Source organism: Chelonia mydas, chromosome 3, assembly GCF_015237465.2.
Source record: "Chelonia mydas isolate rCheMyd1 chromosome 3, rCheMyd1.pri.v2, whole genome shotgun sequence".
In the NCBI taxonomy this organism is placed as follows: domain Eukaryota; kingdom Metazoa; phylum Chordata; order Testudines; family Cheloniidae; genus Chelonia; species Chelonia mydas.
In genome coordinates this window covers 126,610,861-126,630,898 of record NC_057851.1, presented here as the reverse complement: position 1 = coordinate 126,630,898, position 20,038 = coordinate 126,610,861, and the positions used below count along the sequence as shown (strand labels likewise).

At 45.0% G+C, this 20,038-nt stretch overlaps 1 protein-coding gene and 1 long non-coding RNA gene across 13 annotated transcripts in view; one reads left to right on the top strand and one right to left on the bottom strand.

Moving 5' to 3' along the window:
• Nucleotides 1-6,347, top strand: part of URB2 (URB2 ribosome biogenesis homolog) — a 32,894-nt gene extending 26,547 nt beyond the window's left edge. For 8 of the 12 annotated variants that reach the window (XM_043543283.1, XM_043543284.1, XM_037895225.2 and 5 more), the window contains 2 exons: nucleotides 533-672; nucleotides 5,627-6,347. In XM_043543283.1, the coding sequence (XP_043399218.1) occupies nucleotides 533-672; nucleotides 5,627-5,824 (338 nt within the window). In that variant the 3' untranslated portion in view covers nucleotides 5,825-6,347. Of the gene's footprint in view, nucleotides 1-532; nucleotides 673-1,770; nucleotides 1,947-5,626 lie in introns of all 12 variants that reach the window. The other 4 variants (XR_006289697.1, XR_006289696.1, XM_043543285.1 and 1 more) reach the window with 2 other exon arrangements.
• On the bottom strand, nucleotides 2,761-18,594 carry LOC122465118. The gene is made up of 2 exons (XR_006289698.1): nucleotides 18,434-18,594; nucleotides 2,761-9,962 (listed from the first exon to the last, which is right to left on the bottom strand). It is a non-coding gene; the product is annotated as an uncharacterized LOC122465118 (long non-coding RNA).
• Nucleotides 18,595-20,038: the final 1,444 nt, after the last annotated feature.

Sequence of the window (20,038 nt, the reverse complement as noted above, 5' to 3'; positions counted from 1 at the left end):
CCAGTGATGGTGATTCTCTTTGGAGACTCTGCCATGTAATAGGTCTCTATATCAAAAAGCTGCTTCTTGATAATGTATTCTGCAAGTGGCACTTCAAAAAAAAAAAAAAAAAAAAAAATTAAAAAAATTTGATGTTTTTGCTCTTTTTCCAGTTAACTGGGCAGAGGACTGGAACATGGGAGGTACTTTCCCCGCCCTTCTTTCTGCTTGAATTCATGTAACAAAAGTTGGCTGCATCCTAGCGTATGGTGGAGTTGAAACAGCCTTATGCCTTTATTCTTACAATATTGCCCTTGAAAGAGAGTCTATAAAGTTTTGTAAGGGATTGTTCATTTTCATAAGGGCACAGTTGCTTTTAAACCACTCTTCTGTTCTCACCTCTCCTGTGTTTAAAAAAATGCATTTTGGCAAATCCAAAATATGAAACCATGGCTAGGTAGTTGTTGAAGTTTTGTTTTTTTGGGGTTTTTTTCCTTGTATAACAATTTTTTTTAACCCCTAATTTTGCACCACAATTTGATTTCTGTTTTAGGGAGCACAGATGAGTTTGGAGTTGTATTGAAATGTGCACGCTTGGTGGAAAGGATGTATAGTCACATTGCTGCAAAAACAGAGGAGTTCACAGTGTTTTCTGTCTTTATAGTGGCCCAATACGTGATTGAACTGCAGAAGGTAATATACACTCATCCACCTTAAAGTCATTTATAAGGTTCAGGTTGAGAGTCACTTATTGTTTAAAAGACAACTATTTTAAATTTTTTTAAAATCCACATGCTGACTTGGATGTCTTGAAATTTGCTGTACCTCCTAGGGATGCAGAGTAGGGCTAGTGTTCCAAATTTGTGGTCATTTGAGCAAAGCTTCCTGAGATGATCTACCCCTTAAAATTGTTTTTACAAAATCTCCTGGTTCTTCTGGTGTGTTGGTTTTTTGTTTTGTTTTTGCATACACCTGGGGCTCGAACTATGGTTCTAATTCTCCCCAAATTGATCTCAGGTGCTTGGAATTATCTCGGCTGGTACATGATATCACTTCCCCAAGGGGGCAGTGGTGTCTTGAAAAAGTTAGAGGATAAAGTTTACTACTCCAGGTCAGGTTGAGCTTTCTGATGAATCAAAGAGAGAGTGATAGCCACGTGGGCATGTGCAGCAAGACTAGGGCTTTGTTGAAATCGGAGAGTTTGTAGGCAGCCCGCTCTTTCAGAAGGTGAGTGGCGAAAGGTGATGTGCTGTGGTCATTAAATCTGAGGACACTCATGCACTGAGTTTGAGCCCACCCTTGGCAGTTATCAGAGACCGTTTGGACATCTTATGCCTTGCTCTCTGCCTGCATTCTGTAGGGGTTTCTCTTGGACATTTTACCCTCAGACTAAAATTTCTGGTTTGAGAGCAATAATTTAGTGCTCTAAAATCTATAACCAGGCTCTAATCTTATTTTAGAAGTACTGCCAAGAATTTGACATTAATTAAACAGAGGAAAGAGTCCAGTAAGCAGTTAGGATGGTTACATCTTTCTCAACCATTTCTACTGAAAGCAAATATTCTTGCTCTTGCATAGTCTACAATGGAGTAGCTCCTTACAGCCAGACTTAATTTCTGAATTACTAATTTGTTCCAGGTTAGCCAATTTGGATTTCATTGAACACTGCCTGTGTCCATCAAAGCCTGCAAAATCCTCTTGTAATTAATTTGTGCTAGTGATCAGGGTTTTTTACATGTCTCCCTGTCCTAGGTTTAAAACTTCAACTGGGCCTTTTTCGTTTCTGTGCAGGACACACAGCTGCTCCATATCCTGCCTACTTACGCTAATTATTGATGTCCTGGTGATTGTATTTGCCCCAGCTAAGGCTCTAGAGAGTACTCGTGCTAAGGGCTGTCTCACAGCAAACTCTTTTCAAGGACTGCATTGTGTACGAGCCTCTCTGGGCCTGATCCATTGATATTCAGGTACCTTTCTGCAGTCGCCCAGCCAAGCGGGTTTGTCTTGCTCTCTTTGGCTGCTGCTCAGATGTCCAAATCCTCATCTTTGCATCAACCATCTGGAGCAACTGCTGTAGGATCAAAAATCTCCACAGTTGTTGTCTGGCTTAATCCACTTCTGTACAGCTTGCCAGGTGCCTCACTGGGTTGCATCTCACATGAGCGGAACTTCAGGCCGTCTCTAGACGGACATCATACTTGCAAAGTACTGCTGCATTTTAACACTGTGATAATCTTTGAGTGTCCGCTCCTGAGAGTGCCACCTGTGTTGCCCGAACGTTCAGTTGGCCGAACAGACGATTTTGTCCTTAGCTTCCCACATAATTCAGCCACCCTTTCAAGTAATGTTCAGCACGATCAGTTTCCTCAAGCTTCTGCAGTCAGAGCCATTCCCAGCAATAAGCTGGATATGGGTGATGGAGAGGAGTGACTGGAAGTAGTGCCATAGGGAACTCCCAACAGGGATAACTTTGGTGTTAACAAATCCAGCTGCTCCTGTCTTGCCTGTCTTTTCCCCAGTAGGACTAACTGGGGTAAATTAAGTTCTTGCTGCCAGGTCCTTCTGCAACTCACTCACATGCTGTTCAGACGTCTGTCTGTCTGTACTTTTTTTGGCTTCCCTAACCTGTTTTTTCTAGCAGTGTTGAGTAACTCATCCACAGCAGCATGCTCTCTGGTATCTGCTTTACCTGTTTCCACATCCTCAGCAGAAGCTGCCAGCTTCTACTTCCTCGCTCTTTGTAATCATTTTTATGTTTTTACCTTTCCTTTTCTTTTCCACAAACTGCACCCTCCCACACCAAGACCAGGCAAATCCCGCTTTGGTGTCAATTGCAGCTGTGGGGGCTCCAGGTGAGGAAGGAGTGAAGAAAGGGAGTGGGGGAAAATATTCAGTCAGTGTAAATGCAGGGTGCTCTTTTACCAAGTCCTCCTATCCCCCCCAAATTAGAGGAATTAAAACTATAAACAGCCATTGCTGAAAAGACATTACTAGAGCATTTGGATGGGCAATCCATAAAGCAAACTGAGATCCCACTATTCACTGGTTTCTGAATAAGAGCAGCTACTCCCTATAAGAGAGTACGTATGGCCAAAGTTTTAAAAAGTGGGTGCATCACTTGATCTTAAACTTTGCTGGGGTGTAAATCTACCCCACACTAGCTTGCCATGCACTGACTGTCCACATGGACCCTGCTGCTGTGCAGTAAGAGTCCCTAATGAGCTTTGATCTACGCCCATGTCAAAGCAGGGTAAATCAAAGCACACTATGAAGCTGTTCGTGTGTGGCAGCAGGGTCCACACTCAATTAATGCACGGCAGGCTATTGCGAGGAGATAACTCTTCATTTAGACGTGCCCTCAGTGTTTCAGAACAGAGTCTTTCATATATAGAGCATAAGTTTGTTCTGCAAATAACAATGAAAGTTAATGTTTGATTATCTCTTGGGTTTAAATATGCTGTTTCACTGGTTTTAAGCCTCACTCTTTAAAACCTGCTCGGTAGCTGTGCTCGCTAATTATAGAACCGCTGAGTGTCCCGCACGTGGTGTCTGTTTTAATTTTCACATATGGACATCTTCAAGTGATTTGAGTCTGTGTTAGAGCGTAAGGCCTCTGGAGACTTTAGCTAAAGGGTGCGGTGTAACCATATGCCTACCTAGTTGATGATAAATAACGGCACAAACGAATCTTTGTTTGGGGATTCATATGTTAATGGAATAATTGAGCATGAGGAGGAGAGTTAATGAATTGGTGGGACACTTACTGAATTGGTGACGTGGAGTTTTTAAAAAAAAAAAAAAAAAAAAAAAAAAGAGGATCGATCTCAAAGGGGAAAGGGGCTGGACCTGTACATGCTAGAAAGCACTTGAGACCTCTCATGTTGCTCTGAAAGAACAGAAGAGAAACCCCTTTTCAAAGTAGATTTTTACAAAGGCTGCACACACACTTGTACTCTCTCAATCATAAAGGGCACTTTCCCCTGATGAAAAATCTAGTTTATCAATATTTATCACAACAAATGTAGACCCTTATTAATTATTCTGAAATAAACCTAGAAAAGTCCATCATTGGCCCTGGGTACACCTGCAGCCTCTTCCACATGCTTGATCTCACCTTTCATGCGTTATCTCAGAGCTGTAGCATAATTCAGCAATGATGAAATAATTCTTCACACACTTAGCCGTCCCCCCATCAAGAGTTCTGTAACGCAGATTGGTCTTGCTAACTATATAGACCATAACACGTGTGTAGGTAGAATTAACTGCCAGCTCACAGTGGCAGTTGTGTAAATCTCATAAGGTTTTTAGACAGTGGTTTGTGGGAATTGCATTGTAGAGTAAAGATAGTCAAGAGGAGTTGGGGCCAAATTCAGATGTGGTGTAAGTGGGTGTAACTCCACTGCAGATGCATCTGCTTACACCAGGTATGAACTTGATCCAAATTCTCAATTATAGTGGCATTTCATGCTGTTCCTTCTGTGCAGCGATCAGCTGGCTCTTCATCCTCTTAGAAGGCAGCCCCTGCCCCTTCACTGCTCTGTGGCCTCAGGGCAGAAAGAGAGCCTGGACCCGACACAGGGATTAGGAGTTCACTTCCATAGTGAAGAGTGTATTACTTGCCTCAGGAAGAGAGGAAAATTCTGAGTTTTAATGAGAGCCTTTCATGCAGTTTCATGCTTGGAGTGCAGAAGCACAGGTCTGGAGGCACCAAGTTAATTTTAGTATTCAGCAGAGATAAGACCTATTTCTGTGGCAAGAACAGCATGATCCGCTCCAGAGGCCACCTGAACCTAAAGCAGTAAAATGTTTAGTGAGCGGGTTATGATCCTAGGATGTGTTCCAGTTTGCCTAGAGCCCCAAAACACTCCAGAGTCAACCTTGATGAGCTTTGTTATGGGGATTATGGCAGTTGTGGGAAGACAGCGTGTCTAGTGATCAGCAAGGGACTGAGTTAGGAGTTTTAGGTTGTATTCCCAGCTCTGCCATTAGCTTGCTGTATGACTTAAGGCAAGTCTTTTAATTTCTCTGTGCCTGGGGTTCCACGGGGTTAAAATGGGTCAAGTAAACACACACCTGAGAGGGTGTTCTTTAAGGCTTCTGTAATTAATGCTTATAAAGCAAATTGAAATTCTTGGATAAAAGTTGCTAGATAAATGCAGTTATTAAACTGGAAGAGGCAAAACAAACTAACCATTTTAGATGTAGGCTCACAGAAGGACTTGTTCCTAACTGAGATTTCAGTGTGCAGCATGCAGCTGATATGTTGGCTATTGTTCCATCTCCTGAATATGAAAGAGGTGTACAAAAAACTGCTGGAAAAATCTATTCCAGGATGGGTGTCTTAGAATATTTTACTGTAGGGTTTTTTTTGTTGGGATGATTTCAAATTCTCCCAAGTATAACAGAGTGTTTACCTGAACACTCAGCACCGCTGCAAATCTTAATATACAGGATTATATATTACTGCTGTGTTTTAAATCAGGTTTGCAAAATCGGGGAGATAAACACCGTGTAAAATATTAGATAATAAATTAACAGATGGGCTGATACTTTGGATTGTATCTTGTCAGTACTTTTATTTCCAGTCACTTGACGTATACTAACTATGGAAAGTAAAAAGTTTCATGAGATTTTGTTCATCTCCTAGGTGACCTTACTTCCAGCTGTAAAGAAACATCTAACTGAGGGAATATATCACATCCTAGACCTTTGCATTGAACGCGACATCAAGTTCTTAAACGCATCGCTACAGATGGGCGTAAGAGAAGTCTTTAAGGAATTGTACAATGATTATACCCACTACCACAAAACTAAAAAACATGGGGAGAAAAAGTACACTGCGTGACGTATCCTTCCTAACATTTGCATAATCAATAAGAACTTGATCTTGTGTGGAGCTGAGAAAGCTCAGCTCTGATTGAGTTCAGGATGATCAACACATTGCAGGATCATGCCATCAGTTGTTTTGCTAAAAGTAAAATACTGAATTATATGTCCCTGTATAACTGGTCTCGACATCTATGGTAGCAAAAGGACACATGCTTAGGCCTCGGCCCTGCTGCAGCTGTGCAGAGCCCCATTGAAATCTCTCTCTGCAGCCTATATATGTGCTACTTGTTGCAGGATCTGGGGCCTTATGTAATTTTCCTGTGCAAGCAAAGAATGTACTGAGTGAAAACCTTCAGTTATTATACAACTGCCCTGCCCTGTTGTTTACAATGGGGAGCAGCGCTAAATAATGGTAAAGTGCCCTACGCCATACTTTGTTTTACATTCATGCTAAATAAATTTATTTGTGTGCAACTGTAAAATATTCAGTCCACTTCTGTTACAAAATTGTGTAAATACAGATTTTTAGAAAACCTGAAGTGGTGTTTGTATCTGTCTAGCCAGTAAGTTTTTCTACTGCGTCTTATGAAGTATCATCATAAACCCTGACCTGCTAGAAAGCTTTATCAAATATCTCCTTTCCATCAAACCCAAAACACAGCTGATGCTGCCCTCCTGTGACTGTTTCATAAAATCACACATACTCACTTAATTTGCGCAAATATATAACCAAAGTGAATCATTCTGCCTGAGTACTTTTTGGTATCTTTACAAGTAATACCTAAGCTTTCCATAAGTGAAAGAGATTAGAGTGGGGGAAAAAGCTTTTGCTTTTATTTTGTTGACTTTATGTATAGTCAGTTTCAGTCTTCCCCACATCATTAACCAATTATTATTTGTATTACAGTAATGACCAGAGGTCCCTTGTGCTAGGCACTGTACAAACACAGTGAGATATGTCTGTCCCTGCTGCCAAATACTTACCTACCATCTAATAGGCTAAGGGTGGGGAAGGGAAACAGGCCCAGACAGATGAAGTGACCTTCCAAAGGTCACACAGCAAGTCAGTGCTGAGATGAGCCAGAATTCAAGTCACCTGTCTTTGAGTTCAGTGCCCTCTCCAGTGGGCAATGCTGCCCCCCATCTTAAGCTCCTGGAAACTGCTCCAGGCAGGAAGACAATGGAACCCCATTGACTCTAGTGCCTGCATGAAGCAGTTTGCAAAAGTGGAGGCATAGTAATTCCCCTCCCTTTTGTTTGTGTGGAGCTTTCACCCAGCAACAGGGAAGAGAAAAGAATATCTAATAGTATAGGAAACTTGGATTTACAAAACCCCCAAAATTGGCAGGGGAATTCAGAGTCTAGTGTCCGTGAAACAACCTTTAACTCGTATCTTCAGCCTGATTATATAGACCAGGGGGTTGTGACCAAACTGGGGTTGACTACTCGGGGTTGCAAGGTTATTACATGGGGGGGGTCGCAAGCTGCCACCTCTCCACTCCCACCCCACTTTGCTTCCAGTATTTATAATAGTGTTAAATATTTTAAAAGTGTTTTTAATTTATACAGGGGTGGGGGTGGGGTCACACTCAGGGGCTTGCCATGTGAAAAGGGCCATTATTACAGAAGTTTGAGAATCACTGATGTTATCCCTTTAAGCGAAGCTGAAAATGATGATATTCACAAGTTTTAGTCGCTAATGATTTTTTAAAAAATCTGACCATTGTTAAAACCTTCTGATCTGAACAATTCTAGGACACCTTTGCCTAAAATACCAGTGTGTTCCAATTTATTTGCTAATGGAAGAAGAAAAATATTACATCTGTAATCCTTAAGGAGGTGGGGGGAATGGCTAGAATTTGGCTTACCATGATATTTTAAATGAAGTAGAAAAGTCACATGGCATCTTGGACAGCCATAGTTGAAAAGATAGTACTGGCTACCACTTCTCCCTGAGACTCCAGAAATGTGAAGGACTGTTAGGGCTGTGCACCAAGTGCTTGGGGCTTTCCCAGTATGAGCTGGGCCTTTAAGGGGTGGGGAGTGTTAGGGCTCAGCTGCATCTGTGCCAGACTTATCTTGCCTCCCCAGCTGGAGCAGATGAGTGACAAAGGACAAGCAGGCCTGCTGGAGGGAAAACAAGAACAGCCTGTGGCCCAGTAAAGTGGGGTAGCAAACAGAGAGGGGCTCCCTGGGAGTCAGTAATCCAGTGTGAACTAGAGGGTGGTTAGGAGGACTGTGAGCATCGGCGGAGGCCCTGGGAAGAAGGGTGAGGTTTCTGACTCAGGGGGCATGGGGCTGAACCAGGTACAGTGAGCTCCTTGGCCCCCAGCAGGGTAGTGGGTCTGACTTGCATGTGGAGGGTAAGGTATGAGTTACAACTAAAACTGAGTGAAATTTTTCAGACTAAACTTTTTTTCCACTGAAAAATGCTGACTTGGATCGACTGAAACATTGGGTGAATTTGTGTAGATTTTGGCAAAGTTCTGTCAAAAAGAAAACTTTTTGGAAATGTCAAAATGGTTCATTTTATCATTCGTGCAACAAAACATTTTGATTTTTCAGGTTTGATTCCCAAGGAGATTTAGGTAGCAAAAAGGAACTTGAACCCTGGTTTTCCTTCTAATCACCTGGTTATAGGGTATGCTGCGGAGGGTCTCTGTAAGCCCTGGTTTACACTAGAGAATTACTTCTGTATCATTACGTCACTCACGGATGTGAATAATCCACACAACTGAGCGATGTAGTTCAACTAACTGAAGCGCTGGTGTAGACAGCGCTGTGTCGGCGGGAGCGCTTCTCGTGACTTAGCTACTGCCTCTCACAGAAGTGGATTAACTAAGCTGACAGGAGAAGCGCTCTCAAGAATTTTCTTAGGTTCTTTAGCTAGAATAAATCATTAAGGTGCTGGTATAACCCATCTGGGTGAAAAAAGTTGAATGACTTCTGTTAAAGAAATTCACATTTGGATGCAATGCAATCTTTCATCACAGGATGGAGCCATCCTGCAAGTCACAAAAGCAAGCTATGAAGTCATAGTTTTTTCTTTATATGCTAGAGTATGCCAGTTGGAGAGCTAATCACTAGAAGGGAAAGAGTTTGTAGGAAGCACAGTCTTGTAATTAAAGAACAGGATTGAGGCTTTGTCTATACTGGGGCTTTTAGTCACTGGTGTATAGCTATACCAATGCAATGCAAACTTCTAGTGCAGACTTTTGCAATGCTGTACCTTAGCCTGTTTTCTGGTCCGTGTAGATGCACTGCACCAGTAGGGGTTTGCATTGGTGCTGCTACATCAGTGGCTTAAAACCCCTGTATAGATAAGGCCCAAGGGTCCAGAGCTCCATGTTGTGCTCCTGACTCTGCCACAGACTTGCTCGGTGACCTTGGTTGGTGGTTGTTCCTATTACAGAAGCGCATAAAGGCTCCAACCAAAAGAGTGAGAAGAAGTGGGGCACAAACCAGAACTACTACTTTCAGCAGTACTATTTTTTTCTCGGGATCCGGTCCCCTTTCTTACTTGTTCCAGCTTTTTTCTTTAACACTCCACCTCAGAGCTACAACCTTCACTCATGTATAGCGCCATTGACCTCAACGGGTCTGCTGGTGTGAGTAAAGGCTAGTTGCATGAGTAAGAGTTCTCAGGATCAGGCCTCTAGCTCATGGAGATGTTAGGAGATCCCAACATGGCATTCATGTACACATAACTTTCTAACAAGATTTAGCCCTGGTTGCATTGCAACAGGCCAATGCGGCATTGTGCGTGACACCGGAGCACGGCACCCTAACTCTGCGTGTATCCCAACAACACGAAGGACCAGATTTTTGAAAAGTGCTCAGTGGAAGAACAAGGGAAGCTGCTGAGCACTGACTGCTGAACAATTCTGAAAATCTCTCTGGTGATTTTCCTTCTTTGAGTGCTGGTGCCTGTGTGTATTCTACGGTGGGTGCATGTGCGTGCCATGCAGCCGGAACTGGAAAATTCTTGAAAACCAGGTCTGTTGGGCCACATATTTGCCTTCACTCTCCTCATGCTTCCAACCAAGGAGATAAAGGGCAGAGTGGACTGACCGCCTCTCCAGTTCCTTCCTGTCACTACATGGCCTGGGTCGGAACCTCCATTGTCCAAGCTTCATCTTCCTTTATTCTTCAATCTGTAAATACATAGGTATATATTTTTTGTAAATAGTTAAAGAATTTTATCTGATAGTTCTTATCTAAGTTTGATAGTTAGTTAGATTCCCCATCCTGGGGAATCACCCTTTCTCTCCCCCCCCCACACACACTCCCTGCCCTGTTGTGGGTAGTGGACTTTGCCCAGGACCCCGGGTTTCAAATTCTGTGCTGCTTGTTCACGCTCCTTCTCAGTCAGCAACAAATATGAATGCTGCCTATGCTGCCTCGGGGAAGCTCATGTTGTGGCCAGGCCCAGTATCTACCACTTGTTCCCCACTCGTGTCCGTCAAGGGCAGGATCTTTGCCTTAAGAAGCACCTAATGGAGACGACCGTGAGGCTACAGTCAGACCCAGGGCAGGAGACCCCACTGCCTACATCAGCAAGGACTGCACCTGCTGCTCTGAGATCCAACTTAGGAGCAAGGGAATTTATCCCCACAGATCCCTCACTGGGGACTTGTTGGGAGGGCAGGGAGCATTCTCATAAACGCTCTAAATCTGCTTCAAAGAAGTTAGATACAGCCCTGCCTAAGTCGAGTCTTCCTGCTCAGCCCATGTGGACTTAGAATGTCCTAAATCACAGGGTCATGTCAGGACAGCCCACAAATCCAGGGCTGTATCAGTACCAGATTGCACGCTGGTGGCAGCAGTGCCTCCAGTACCAACTAAGCCTTCAGCTCTGGGAACCGACTGCACCAACAATATGAAACCGTCGGGAGCCTCAGCCACCAATGGTACTGGCTCTGCGTTGCCTGACAGTGGCACAAATTATAACAGCTCCAGCTCTGACAGGACCCCTCACGCTCCATGAAGAGTAGAGTCTTATGCTCCGCCCGAGGACATTTTTGCTCTCCTGGATCCTCAATCTCCATCTCGATCAGGTCTCTCTCCAGGGAGGTCCTGACTCCACCAGGAGATGCAATTTATGGGCGGAGTCTGTTTCCTATTCCAGCGTCCAGCCATGGTTTCCCTCCAGCGGAACTGTTGGTTCTGCCAATAGATCCAGAATCAATATTTTCTTCCTTGGGAGCCTCTAAACTATCTGAGGAACCAATGTCTCCTCCTCTGGAGACATTCCTTCCCAGACAAGGGACCTGGGTCAGTCTGGAACCAATCTCTGCCTAAGCACCTGCCTTGGAACCCCATGCCCTGGAGACCTCCACAATCACCCTTTGACCTGTCTTACTGGCTATAGTGGGGACTGTAGGACCCATACCACCCTGCAGAGACAACATGATCCACTAGGAAGTCAGTCCATCTTTCCCCTGTGAGAGGACAGGCAGCACTTCCTCCTGACCGCCTGGAAGAGGAGAATCATGCATCAGATCTGGCAGTTCCGCTGGTACCAGTGAGGCTGTCCTCATCATTGAAGGAAGCAATTGCTCCAGTATCCCCATCCTCCCCAACGACCATACACAATTCCAGGAACTGTTACATATGGCGTCAGAGGAGTTACAGATCGTCCTTGGGGGGGGAAGTTCAGGATTCTCAGCATAAACTCCTGGACATCCTCCAATTCTCTGGATCCAGCCGAACCAGCTAGAACAGTCTGGTATATCCCCAAGATCTGGGCCCCTACCCCAAGAGGCCAGAAAAATGTTATTTTGTCTCAGCCAAAGGGGTATAATTTCTCTTTTCTCATCCTGCTCCTAACTCCTTGGTTGTCTAGGCTGCTATGGAGACATCTGGCCAGCAACAGCCTAGATTCAATCTGGTCAATAAAGGGGTAAATGACTCAATTTATTGGGAAGGAAGGTCTTCACTTCTATTCACCTTTGGTTCAGAATAGCCAATTACCAAACACTGATGGCTAAGTATGAATTATTATAAATTCATTGACTTTACTGCATAGCTTTTGCAACAGGACAGAGCTCAATTTCAGGCTGTCACTAAGGCAGGCAATCTGGTTGCCAGGACCACTCTTCAATCAGCAGTAGATGCAGCAGATACATCTTCAAAGGCAATGGCTACTGCCATTACAATGTGCCATGAATCATGGCTTCCCACTGCGGGGTTTTCCACGGAAGTCCTGCCCTTTGTTGAAACTCATCTTTTTGACCAGAAGCCAGATGAATCCTTACATACTCTAAAGGACTCCAGGGCCACCCTCCATTCCTTGGGAATATATACACCTGCCCTGAAGAGAAAATTCCACAGGAAGGCAGTCACACAAGCCTAGACCAATGGCTCAACAATTTTACCACCAGCTGCCTTGTGAGCCAACACATACGAGGCAAAGGGTTCAGAAGTCCCACTTCCCTGTACCTTCTGCAACAACAACACTCCCAGGATGCAACGGGGTAGAGTATCTGTGAGCTCCCTCACTCCTACATGCAGCCAAAAGAAGTCATTATGTGTTCTACTTATTCCCTGAAAGACTGAAGTAATATTTAAAGCTATCTTCACCCCTCAGATACATGTGCATGACTTCTGAGGGCAGCATCCTACTCATGGCACTCTTCATCTTCAAAAGTGCTTTGCAACCATTACTACAGTACATTAATTAAATGTTCTCTCCTTCCTTCCTGCTAACAAGGTTTATTAAGCTGCATGTATTTATCTTTGGGCACTCCTATGAGCAATCAAATTAATAAGTTTCCTGCCAAATTTAATAGTGAAGACCTGAAGAGGCACAGGGACTGACAGGAAGAGGGGAAAGCAAATAAAGCTTTGCTGAGACAAGAGGGGCACAAAAGTCACTGGGCCAATTTCCCTCCACTTAATGCTGTAATCATCCTCTGTTGCTTCCATCTGGTGGCTTTGCATCCTTTACTTCTTCCCCCTTCCCCTCTACTTTACACGCACAAACACATGCAGAAAAAAACCCTTGGTCCCATATGACCTTGTCAAGGGGGAGAGATTTTTCAGGCAAACACTAGTTATAGGACTCAATATAGGGGTAGCTGGGTGAAATTCAATGGCCTGTGATATACAGGAGGTCAGACGAAGTGATCTAAGGATCCCTTCTGGCCCTAATCTCTATGAATCTATGAAATGAAAACATTCTTAAACACCATGGTTGAACATCAGTCCCCCTGCATTTATCCATGAAGTCCAGATCCAAAGCTCAGGTTTTATCTACAAGAGTATGTGATTCATCTAGCTCTGCCATAATTAACGCTGATAAAAAAATTTCTATTTTTTTAATGGAAAATGGCTTTTTGAGGGAAGTGAATATTTCTGTGAGAACACTTTCATTTCATTTGAAATGTCTTGGTTTTTCAACTAAACCCCCTTCACAACCCCTCCACCCCCACTCCCCCCAAAAAACAAAATCCAATGCTTGTTTGATTTTTTATTTTTATTTTTTTTTAAATATTATGGGACATTTTGGGGAAAAAACATAAAAAAATTCAAAATTTCCAGTAGAAAAATAAAATCTCCTTCTCAAACATCCCTGCCCTGGAGGGTCCATCTCTAGGACTGAGGGAGTAATTGTGTCTCCATACACGTTGTCTCCTTTGTCTGTGTAGAGGCAGCCACTGAGTAGCTGCAGACTGGGAAGTGTGTGTGTGTGTATTGTGGAGGGAAGAGACAGAAATGTTTGTACCCTGAGAACTGTACAGGGTTCATCAACTGCAATATGAATGGGCCAATAGGGAACCACTGATGATAGCTACTTTCAGTTACTAATTATGCAGAGCCCTATTTTTCCAGGGTGAAATCCACCCTGTGCGGAGGGGCCAGCCAGAGGCCTTTGCATCCCTTCAATCACACATAGGCCTTCCGGGTGGTCTCTGCACAAGTGTGCATTTCACCCCTGCACAGGACACCAGGAACTTAGATCCTGCAGCAGGAGAAAAGGGTCTTTGGCTTGGAGTCAAATGAGGATCTAGGGATGCAAGACTCCATAGCCCTTTATCCGCGCCCTGTGCCATCCAGTCACCCAGAGGTACTTTTAAACCTGTGTGCATAAAACCATGAGGAGCACAAGGTACGCGCTGTCATTCTTCTATGTTTTAAGATGTGACAATACATATCCACCAAGTCATTTCAGGAGCTGCATTGGAAATCAATTTGTCCCTCTAAAATATTCAGAAAAGGAAGCACTCTGAGGACTTGTCCACATGATGTGGTAATGTGCACTCCAGGGGTGTGATGTGTAGAGTGCACTAACGCATTGCGCATTAATTTGTCCATGCAGACTCTGCTGGCGCTCACTGAAGATCCCCTAGTGTGCTTTCACGTAATGCTGTTTGATTTTAAGATCCACCGAGCTCCCACAGCTCACGCTCCTGTTCGCGGGGTGCAAATCCAGGGGGCGTCGATTGGTTGCTCAGCACTCAGGTCCTGAAGGTCGCATGGCATGTTTGGCACTATGAATAGTTACATCCATGTCACCTTGAGTTTTTATTGGATATAGTATCTTTCACTTGCTGTCCTAAACCTTGCTGTTCAACATCTGCCACTTTCTGCCCCAAAACATGGCAGCTGTGTTTGTTTGTTTAATGGTGAGAGAAGTGATTTCTGTTTAGTAGAACTTTTGTAATGTTCTTTAGGATCTTTGGGGGGGATGAAAAATGCTATAGAAATGCAAGTTATTATCAATATTGCAAATGACAAGCAAAGCCTCAGGTCAATATGACTATTTAAATATTCCCCATATAATGGGCCGTAATTGTGCCCGTTTAGATATTCGTCAGTTGTGTGAATTAGTGCAGTGTATAACACCATGGGAGGGGAACCCAGACATCACATCTTTCTCTTGGAGATGCAGAGTATTAGAGCAGGCTAAATTGCTCAAGTGTTCCTAGGCTTTTTACCCTCTCTTTCAACAATCATCTGGATTCACTTCACTGTCTGATTCCACTGACAGCAGTTTCCTGGGGTCTCCCATGAAAATCAGAAATCCTGCAACATGTCAGTCTGATCACCGCTTTTCTTTGACACGCCATCTGCCTGCAGCGCTGAACTTTGCATGACATTTCTACTTCAATGTAGTCAGTAGCAGATTAGGCAGGATCAAGCAGATGGGCTGAGCTGAGTCCTAGGAGCCAAAAGAGACCCCAGAATTTCTGCGGAGACCGACCTGAACCTCCCAGAAACAAGCGAGTCATTTTGATGCCATGCGCTTGTGGCTGATCCAGGTCCCATTTAGTGTTAATCCATCCCCGGCTGCTGTGGCAATTTTATTGTACAACTCTGCTCCCGCTGTCCCAGTGACTCACTAATGGAAAATGATCCACACTTGAGAAGCCACTGTGTCCAGTGTCAATTGTCTCTTGATGTCTGTGGATCTTTGCTGGGACTAATATGATACTGTGCAGATCAGAGAGATTTGTAGATGGAAACAGATTTATTTGGCTGTTTTTAGGAAAGCTGCTCATTTTGTGTCCTCAGCCAACTGGAAATGCAACTGTCAGAAATCAGATACCTGCCTCGGTGTCCCCACCCATCAAGTAGTTAGGAACATGAATGTCGTCATTTTGTGATGCCCCCAATGATGGCTGGTACTGAACTGAGGTGATCAGCTACCATGGTAACGGGTTTGGGGTAAAAACGTAGGCCTTAGTCCTGCAGTGAGCTTCATGCAGGTGGACTCCTGTGCTGGCGTAACACCACACCCCCATGTGGGTCATTATCAGCAGGGCTTGTCACCTCTGGATGTAAAAGCATAAGGAACTACCGCCTGAGCTAAATCACCTCTTTGTTAATACACTGCTGTAGCAAGCTCATCAACTTTTATGTGTGGCCCAGCCCCTAAGGCCAGAGGGCCGTACAGAGCGAGTGTGGGTTACACTTGCATGGAGCCCAGTGATTTCAGTGGGGCACTGTAGTAGTGGTCTGCCCCTTTAACAGTCTGAGCAGCAAGCCCTGGCCTAAGGAGAAGCTCAGCAGGCAGGTGTTGAGAACCAGCTGATCCAGGTAAGCAGCTGGAGTGATTGTGCTGACTCCCAGCTGGCAGAGATAAGTGTGTGTGTGGTGGCCCTGACAGGGCAGACAAATAAACAGTTCCCTGAGGAGCAATAGTGGAAGGCTGCAGGCAGGCGCGCGTGCACCCACACCCACACTCACCCACCCACCGGCTGTCCCACCTGCCCTGTGGTCCCCCGGATGGCTAAGGGAAGGCTGTGATCTTCTAGCTACTGGGGAGTGGAGGACCCTACAGTATCAGTCCAGGTCAAGTCTATCACAAATAGGACTTTCCCATCTGTCTTGTGTGGTGGAGGAACAAGAGAGCCTGTGTAGAAGTGGGGTATGGCTGACTGTTTTGTCCCCAAGCTGGTGGACAGGCCCAACTCTCTTTTAGCTGTCTACACGGGATCTTCATACTGCTGATGAAGGAACAGGGATCAGCGTTCTGAAAAAGACTTTTGGCATGTAATGTCCCTGGGATGCAGTATTGGTGACAACGGTGGCCATTTGTCTATAGCATAAATACTACATCCTTGGCACTGAATAGTTGCCCTTGTTTAGGGGAGGAGCTGTGCTGGAGCAGCAGGGTAACTGCAAATCAGGACCAAAGAGCTGTATCAGAAAGCCTCAGTAACTAGAATGAGAGGGAGTGAGATTAGTTGAGATATTAGACAAGTGCTACATTTGGACTCCAGGCCCCCTGAGGTAGGAGATCAAGTACTCTCAGAAAAGCCCCTTATTCCAGGTGAGCAAGGGAGAGCTTGCCAGCATACCCTGGCATAGACTGGTTCTCGCTCCATACAAAAATACTCCTGTGAAGGGATCTCTGTGTTAAGGGTCTCCTCTAGGCATGCTCTCCCCTGTGCTGCATCGAAAGGGGAGGCAGCCACCTCAATGGTGCTTTCCCACCAGTACACAAGGTCTGCATATTGAGCAGGCTAGGAGCAGGGCCTGCTGGCCAGTGCTCTGTGCTTCACAGTCTTGGCAGCCAGCAGTGAATCTGCACAAGAGATAATACAGACCCAGGGTGCATTATCTTTTGTAGGGTCCCCCTTAATGTTGCAGGAGGCTCCCATTTCATGGGGGTTCTAGTCACTGCTATGGAGCTGGGAGAGAAGTACATGGCCCCATTCCTCCAGTGGATACCAGAGTTCTGCAGGGCCAAACACTTGCTTCTTCAGGGGTCAAGCCCCACACCCACTATGGAAGCATTTGAAGAAACTCTTCTCTCAGCTGGCTCCCTCCTACAAGTTCCAACAAATAGTAAACAACATTGCTGACAGCATCCAGCAGTGATAGGCACCAATATGGAAATAGGACAAATTATATTTCAGTGGGAGAATTGAGGATTCCTTATAACTTAAGTGCTAATGTTGTGCTAAGACACAAAATGAAGTCAGTCCCTGCCTGAAAGAGCAAACAGGAGGAGGGATGAGAAGTTTAACTCACGTTGACTAATGCACTGCCTTTACTAGGCTGTTCTTTAGGGGGGTAAAGGCAGGCAGATGACCTGGAAAATGTCAGGGGATAATTTGTCTTTAGAGAGAAACCTATTCAAACACACACTTGGGAGTCAGGAGTGAGAGGTCTAGTCTAGGCTGTGGCTCAGAGTTCCTTTGGGCCTTGGGGACAGGCAGAGAAGGTCTCTGTGCCTTGGTTTCAGTCCCCTTGTAAAAATGGAGACAATATTTACCTACTGCACTGGAAGAAGGTGAGCACTGACTTAAAAGGTTTTCCAAACGTTAATGAGATCCTTGGGTAGAAGAGGCTCTGGAAGTTGAGTGCATAATTGTTATGTATTGTGTGCACGACTCTGGCACTGTGAAATGTACCAGCATGCTAAAGAAGGACACACAGATGCTGTCCATCCAGGCATGACTCAGTGTAGCCTCCCACAGTTGGAAGATGAAGGAGCCAGTGTCAGCTGGATGCTGATCATGCCAGACATTCACCAGGGAGTAATTGTGAAAAATATCACACTGATGGCTCTGGAGACTAAAGTCCGCTGCTTAGCCACAGAACAGTTACAGGCCCGGCAGCAACGGTGTAAGCTTCCCTAAGTGACTGAGTGTGGGCAAGTCATCACTGAGCATTCCTAAAAATAAGGGGTGGGGAGGTGTCCTGTCTCCAGTCTCACTCATTCCTAGACTTCTCTGCCAATTGTGGTGGTTGGATTTGTGACAGGGACACCAATCTGCTCGGAACTTCATTGAGGGGCAACATGTCTTGTGGTGTGTGGTAGGGTTTTTTACCTCTAACTACAGTAGGATGATCTAGATTCCAAGGTCAGAATCTGTGATATGTCTCCCCAGACCACATCCACAGGTGGTCAGAGCACTGGTGGTTAGCCATAGCACCTAGTGGCTCAAATCCAGGGATTGGCAATAGGGGAACCTGGGCCCTCCCACTCCTCCAGGTTCCCACCCAGGGGCAGGCACATCAGGTGTGCACCCTGGGCCAGGATATCATCCAGCCTACCCTCTGGGTTACTTCCTACCACTTCCCTGCTTCTTCACCACATGGTGAAGGCCTGGCCAATAGCCTGCAATGCACCCCCTCAGAAGTGGATCAGAGGGTTCCCTTTCCCACTCACAAACAGATGTTTTGTATCTCTTCTCAGAGATGCTAGTCACTCCAGTTGAGGTGAGCTTCAGGGTGGTGTGCAGCTCCTACTGGAGTCCTGCAGGAGATATCGGTGCAGGCTTGCTCCCTTTCACTGACTGCCCTGAGTGAGCTGCGCTGCACCCTTTTCAGCTCCGCCTCCACTACAGCGCACCACCAGGTTCAGCTGGGCGGGGCCTCCTGTTACCAGAGCGTTCCTTAACCCTCTGTTTCCCCGTGTGGGGTGTGTACACCCCATCCTACCCTGTGATAGCTATGTAGTAGAAAGACACCATGCTCCTGGATCCCATTCCCCAGACCAGTGAGAAATAATGTTCGATTCTGGGATCAGCGTTGCCAAACATTGTCGATAAAACCTGAACTTCTCCAGGCTCACTTACACGCAGTCACCACACCAGCTGGATTAGGGGTGGTATTAATTGCATTGTGTGCTCCTAAACTTCTTTACAGGGCTTGGTGGAGGCTTATTAGGAGAGGGAAAGTATGGTGAGGATTATCAGGATCCTGTCTGAGTCTGTCCAAAAAAAGAAATTCCTGAAGGGGGGGCAGGGGGAGTCTTGTACAGCTGACGGCAAACCTCTGCAGACTAACTGGGATATTCAGTTGGCAGATGGACTAACACTTCCTGGGTTTGTGCCAGTAAGTCAGACTGAATTTAAAGATGAAGCACCCATTGCCTGGGAAAGAAAGCCTGTAGTCCACTGATTAGGAGCACTTCCTGGCAGCTGTTCATGTACTAGCTGCTACACAACTCATTCTTTCTGCAAACCCATCGAAGATGGGGAGCACTGGTGACTCTCTGTAGGAAATATGACCACCGGGGGCCACATACTGATACAAGGATCAGTTTTGTGCAGGTGGCTGAATGGAAAATAATATCTGATTTGTAAAGGAAGCTAGGAACTCATAGCTCGCAAGAATTACTCTACCAGAACAGAATAATGGGCCATTTAGTCAAATATCCTGTCTCCAATAGTGGCAAGTGTTGGATGTTTGAAATGAAGGTACAAATCCCTCTCCAATCCACCTAACTGCAGTAGTATTCCAGAGGGAAATTTTTTTGCCTGACTCCAGCTGGTGATTAATTTATGGTCTGAAGCATGATTTCTCTCCCTTGTGACTTTAGCTGTGCTACAGATCTCTATTAGATCTGAACGTGTAGGGTCAAATTAATCTGAGGGGTAACTATAGTGATGCTCATGGCATTTAAACTAGAGATGAATTTGGAAAAGTATACTACTAAATATCTTTAAATTCTCTCGCTCTCCTCCCCCCCCCCCCCCCATATCCTTTCCTACAGAAACAGTATGAGCCAGAGGGTTTGTTCCCCTCTTCATTTTTCTTAAAATGAAATGAAAACCCCAGTGTCAATGAAATATTGAGGTACATACTCTTATTAGAAACCCACCAACTAATAAAAATTTATGAAGACTAAGTGCGTTCAGTAAAATAAGTATTTTCCCAGCAGCTCATTCCATCTTATTATATCCAAATGGCCCATCTAATTTATGATGGCAATTCCATGGTCATTCCTCTTAATCTCCCATTCTATATAATTTGCTTCTCTCTTTTAAGC